Below are 6,000 nucleotides of genomic sequence, written 5' to 3'. Positions count from 1 at the left end.
ATGCATGGAGCATAGCTTGAATCCGATGTGCTTCTGGGACTAACAGTGAATAAGTTCACTTGGGGAAGCAAGCCATGGTCTGAGATTCCTAGCTCAATTTCTCAGTTTTAACCTCAAGAATTTGAAAATATATAATCCTGTTCTAGGAAAAGTAAGTTTCCTGCTTCACCACTTCAAGTGGTTCTTTGCATTTGCTGAAGATGAAAGTGATTCCTGATTTATGAACCCAGGTGATATAACGGACATAATGTGGTCAGAAAATCTTGGAAGAATAAAAGACTTGAATGATGAGGAGAGGGAAACCATTTCCATCAGCTTAAGTTTCTGGTTGGTCTAGCCTTCAGTGGGAAGCTGGATTCAGCAATATCCAGAACACAAAGACAGGCATGAGTGTCTCTATAAAGCTGTAGGCTAAATACAGATCTTTGTGACAATTTTAGGAAGTGAAGATGTGATAGGAAAAAGGATAAACATACTAAAAATTAGTGATGCAGGCAGAAAAACAAGAAAATAAAAACAGTGTTGCAAGTGAAAAAAAGGACTTTTAAGAAGTGTGTAGAAGTAATATTTCCAAAACAAGAGAAGCAATTAAGGTTCTAAGTGCCCTTTAAAATATGACTTGAGACATTGATAGATCCATAAATTCTAGAAAAGCATTTTCTCTCCTTAGCCCAAATGTGGGCAGTAAGTACCATAGGTAGTACAAAGGGTTTGATCTATTAAAGCAATGTGTAAGATACACAGTTATGTATTGAAGGTTGCTTCCATAGTGCTAGATAAAAATAATGGCACGGACTGTTTTCAAAATAAATACTGTAACAATTAAACTAGGCACACACTCATTCTTCCTGATCTAATTAGGATGCTCATAAGAAATTATTCTAGTGCATGCCTTTTTCTAACCTACACTTTCTGTAAAATATATATGAATCTTCCACCTCACAAGATGAACAGAAGCCAAAGAATCCCCCTCAAAAAGTAAGTTCTGTGCCCAATGACCCAGTACCATACTGCTAGTTGCTTACTTATTATATAGGAAAAGAAGGCTTCACATTTCCTCAGAGGCTATCAGCATAAACCCAGAAGAATGAATGTTAATTACTTATCCTAAAAACATTAATTATTTTTAGTAAAAGTAATTTTCAAGAAGTCTCAGGAATTACAGCCCTGGGAAATTAATTCCTCCTTTCACATATTAGTATACACACAGACAGATATATAACACAAAGAGTATGGACTGCTTTAGCTCTGTTGTATTGCTGAAAGTAACTAATCAGTTTTGTAATTCATTATAGAGCTGCTTTCGTGACTGCGTGTAGCAATGAGTTCTGCAGTTTGCCCTTATGCTGCATAGCCCAGTACTTCCTATTGCTGAAATTTTATGCAAGCTTGTGCTCTTTGATTAAAGAAAACAAAGGAAGGTAGGAAAGAAGGAATGAAGAGAAAACAAGGGTGGAAATTCTCAGGCACTACTCTGGAAAATTTTACAAATTTGGAAAAATGCAACTAATTGAGGCAATAGCCATCACAACCTCTTTGTTCAGTGTGAATAATTAATAACAATAATAATAAAAACCCAAAACAATCCCAAATTTGGGCATTACTAGAACAGTGGCAGTCAATTACTTTCATTGTTTGAAAATACAAGTGTCTCCCCTGGTTCTAAGCTGTGGAACTTTAAAATCAGGCACAACTAAAAGGACCAGCCACAAACACACCTACTCAAACCAATCCCTCTAATTTTATTCAACAGAAAGTATTATGGGATTTGCTATGTTCCCAAAGATAAGCAAATCTAGGTTCTGGTGGACAACACTGGATAGAGCTTTCCAAAACCAGGGATGTCTCACAAATAATTAATGCCCTGCCAGCTGCTTCTTCATACTTCATTTGCAGAGTTTAAATGTGTGAATCTCTGTGGAGTTTGACTTGGCAGTACATCAGAGGGAGAAAAGTGATTTTTCAAGCAACTAGGCTGAGTTCTACACAACTGTGCTCAAACATAATGAAGTTCTTGTAAACCGAACAGTTTGGTGATAAAAAGGTTTATCTCTGCAGGATGATTTATTTTAATCTGTTATCTTATGCAAATCCAGCAGTGCTGCTATCTTCCTAATATCTTCTGTAAGGCTAGACATGCTCTACAGAGAGTGTAAAATGTGTGGATCTAAAATCACATTTTAAATCAAGAAGGTTTTAGCAACAGACTCATTCTGGATGCAAATCTGACTCATGGTTTCTCAAAACCTGGGCAACAGCCAGCCTAAGACACATCGTGCAGCCTGTCAGCAGCAGTGCAGCCTCTTTGGGATCCACACATTCATCGCTGTGTGGACTCCTGCTTCATGCACCCAGGCACCCACCAGCAGTGCAACAGAGCCAGCACTGACCGCTCCTTCTCTCACCAGCTCTCTTGCAGAACAAGCAAGGGCCATGCCACACAAAATCTTATTTTGTCAGATTGTTGGGAGACTAGGGTGGGAGGCTAGGGTGGTCTTTTTATGAAAATTCTCCCTTAATGTCATTCAAATATGAATCTGTGTAAAGGCACAGTGGAAAAGGCCATCAGCACATACTAGCAGGTCAGGTTATTTGACCTCAAGCCTGTATTTTTTTCTGCCTGTTACTGTATAATTTCATACTTCAATATGCCTGAGCAAATATATACAGGGTATGGCAAAGACTTGTTGCAAAAACTTGGTTGATATGTTTGTCAAAAGTGGGAGAGTCCCCTTGGGGGTTGCTCACCAGCCAGGGCCAGGGCCAATCCCACAATCCCAGACAGAATGGGGGACCCTTGGAACAGCTGGGCTGGCACATCTGCTCACTCTTCACAGCCAGAACCAGCAGGACCCATGGCTGGGCACAGGCCACTGAACGACCTGTCCTTAGACCATAGGCTAGTAGGGCACAGGCAATTCTATAACTCCTATTTGCTTCATGCTTCCCCTCAGCTAAGTATGATTATCATTGCCATCCTGAATTCCTGAAGGACTCTTTTCCCCTGCTGTGCTTTAGCACACACATTTCCGAATTAACAGTGGAGCAACATTCTGGTTCTTGCAATGATGCTATCTTTCTAGCTTTTACTTGAAGTTCCAAGTGCTTAAGTAGTAGGCCTGTAAGAAATTCTAATGTTTATTCAATCACTAGAAGTTCTACACTCTGTATTTTCAAAGTAAACTTCGGGATCATAACACCTAAAGGCTCAACTAAGAAAAGTTATACATATTGTTTAAAATAAATAATTCCTCTACTTTGTTTTCCTGGAAGGGTAATGATAGTCTGACATTGCACAAATTCATACCCACTGACTTTCACATCTAATTGGGTCTGCAAGAAATACAGCATTTTCAAGGCAAAGAGCCCCCCCAAGCCAGCAGCTGTTGCCAGTTGCTACACAGAGCCTGTGGTGCCTCCATTGCCAGCCTTCATCAGCCACCCTGTGTGACTTTGTGGGAGGCTCAGCTCCTTCCCAGAGTGCACATGTACTTCAGTGCCACACAGGAACCAAAAGCTGGACTGGCTGTATACAGTGCCCTCCATGCCCTGCACTCCGGGATGCTGCGGCTGAGCAGCTGTGCTGCTGAGCTCAAACACGAGCCAGGCAAATGCACGGAGCTGCTCCCTGCATGAGCCTGAGATTATGAGCTCACTGGGCTTGAGGGGACGACAAGCAGACTATGATGTCCCTGACTGTCATCTCCAGACCTGGAGATGTCCTCCTCTCACTCTAGTTAGCCAAACACCATGTCCTCTCAAGCAGAGCATCTAATTAACCTCTGAGTAACACAAAGTTCGGGATGGAAACTGCACAATCCATGTTAAGGTACTCAGTTGCTGCAGCATCAGTTCCATGACATCTTCGCTATGTGATGATGTAAATGATGACGTCAAGGCCCGGAGATAGCATCTTCAAGCAGAGGCACTGGCATATTGGCAAACTCTGGAGCAGAATGTGCATACATCCCCCTCATCCCCCTCAGTACCTGCAGAAGCAAACACCTTTTTGGACCTGTGTGGATACTCCTGTTGCTAACAGTTTCAATTACTTTTGTGAATGTCACTCTATTGCCTTGATGTTAGTGCGCGGCTCTCACAGTGGAGTTCATGACGCTCGCCACATTTTTTTTTTCCTTCGGGGATGATTTTTAATCGGACGCGCACCATTTACTCAGAGGACATTACTCTGCGGCCGGGCCGCAGGTACCGGCAGACGGCGGAGGGAACCCGGGCATCAGGACAACGCCTCGCGGTGCCGATGCCGGGCGCTGGCGTGCGAACAGCCACGCAGTGTTTACGGCTGAATGAGGGGCGCAGCCGAGGAGCTGCGTCAGCGGAGCAGCCGCCGGGCTCGGGGGAGCCGGCAGCCCCGGCGGAGGAGGGGCCGGAGGGAGGCAGCGGCCGCCGCCGCCCCCCCCGGCGGCACGTGTACTGCACCGTCTACTGCGTGGAGAATGACCGGCCGGTGGCGGCCCCCGGCTCCCCCCGCGGCGGCCCGGGCGTGGGGCAGCCCCCCGCGCGGCGCGGGGTGGTGTCGGGCGAGGACCCGCTGTCGTCCGCCGGGAGCATCGAGGTGGTGGACTTGTACCTGCTGCCCGAGCCCTTCTCCGGGCTGATCGCGGGCGAGTTCGGGCCGCTGCTGGTGCTGAGCTGCCGCGTGTGCCTGGAGGAGAAGCCCATCAAGCCCCTGTCCTGCTGCAAGAAGGCGGTGTGCGAGGAGTGCCTCCGGCGGTACCTCAGCTCCCAGGTACTTCCCAGCGGCCGCAGCCGGGTGCTGTGGGGGGCTGCGGCCGCAGCGGGCTGAGCGCTGCGCTGGGCCCGGCCAGCCGGGCTGGGCCGTGGGGTGCCCGGGGACAGGGAGCCTTTCCCGTCCCGCGCGGAGCGTGTTCGGCCGCCACCTGCGTGCGAGCTGCGGGTTCAGCGACCTCCCGTTCCCGAAGCGCTGCTCTGCGCGTTCGTACGCGGCTGGTCGGGCTGGTCGCTAGCGCGTTTTTAGGCTCTTGCCGTCTTTATAAGAATTTTCGCTTTGAAATCTCAAACTCTTGCTGTTACCTGACCGGCGGCACCAGTTTTTTCTTAAGAGGTGGCCAAGGAGTGATAAGGAGCGGAGTTTGGGAGCATTGGCAGCCGCCTCCGAAGCGGCTCCCGGAGCCGTGACTTTGCCCGCTCCTGCTCTATGTTCGGGCCCTTGGTGCAGCCGCTGCCTGCTCCTCGTAGGGCAGACACATCGCCTTTGGTGTTGCGCCAGTTATGCTAGCTTAAAATAGTGTGTGTGTTGGATAACAATGGCAGTTAACAACAGTAAACAATAACTTCTTTGGAGGAAAAAAAATTGAGAACACAACTCTTCCATCCTGGGCTGGCAACTGCTCATCCTGGCAGATAGCTGGCATATAGGGTGCTTACGTGTTCATCACTGTTTTGTCAGTCAGAACTGCTGTTTCAAACCGAAATCAGCAGCTTGATAACTAAACTCTGTCTGTGCTAATGTTTTCTGTAGTTAGTTTAGCACCACTGACTATTTGTATGTTTCTGTTGTTAGTGTAGTCGTACCCTAAACACAAAAAACAATGGGAGGAGTATGGTGTATGTAGGAAAAACAAAATAAACTAAACCCTTTGCTTACCACCTTTCTGCTTTTATTCAGCAGAAGCTTTCAAGATGTGCCTGGTGGAAATGTGCTAGTTTGTCGGTGGAATGAGTTTTTTCACCTAGTTGGGGCTTGGTGCTGTGCTGGGGCAGTTTGTGCTCCTGCTGGGCTGTACGTGTAGGGAAGGAATGGATGATTACAGCTACCCCTGCAATCCATAAATAGCTGACAGGCCTCTTCTGACCAGAGTACATATCACTGCTTGGAAATTGCACGTGAAGTGCGAGTTGCTCCTCTCTGGGCCCTGGTAGCCTATGCAGCATTTGCTGGTGCTGGTAGCATTTGTTTTGGCTAATAGTAAACTCATTAGCATTTTTATGATCTTGTTTGGATGTGTTTAGATAATA

General features: G+C 46.7%; 1 protein-coding gene across 1 annotated transcript in view; it reads left to right on the top strand.

The window, feature by feature from the left end:
* Positions 1–4,144: 4,144 nt before the first annotated feature.
* RNF217 (ring finger protein 217) overlaps positions 4,145–6,000 on the top strand; it is a 64,165-nt gene continuing 62,309 nt past the window's right edge. The window contains exon 1 of the mRNA XM_039707128.1: positions 4,145–4,750. Coding sequence (XP_039563062.1) covers positions 4,145–4,750 — 606 coding nt within the window. The remainder of the gene's footprint in view (positions 4,751–6,000) is intronic.

The sequence above is a fragment of the Passer montanus genome, unplaced genomic scaffold (assembly GCF_014805655.1).
Source record: "Passer montanus isolate IOZ18808 unplaced genomic scaffold, ASM1480565v1 scaffold2, whole genome shotgun sequence".
NCBI lineage: Eukaryota > Metazoa > Chordata > Aves > Passeriformes > Passeridae > Passer > Passer montanus.
The sequence above is the reverse complement of the archived record's forward strand: the minus strand, read 5'-3'. Positions and strand labels throughout refer to the sequence as shown.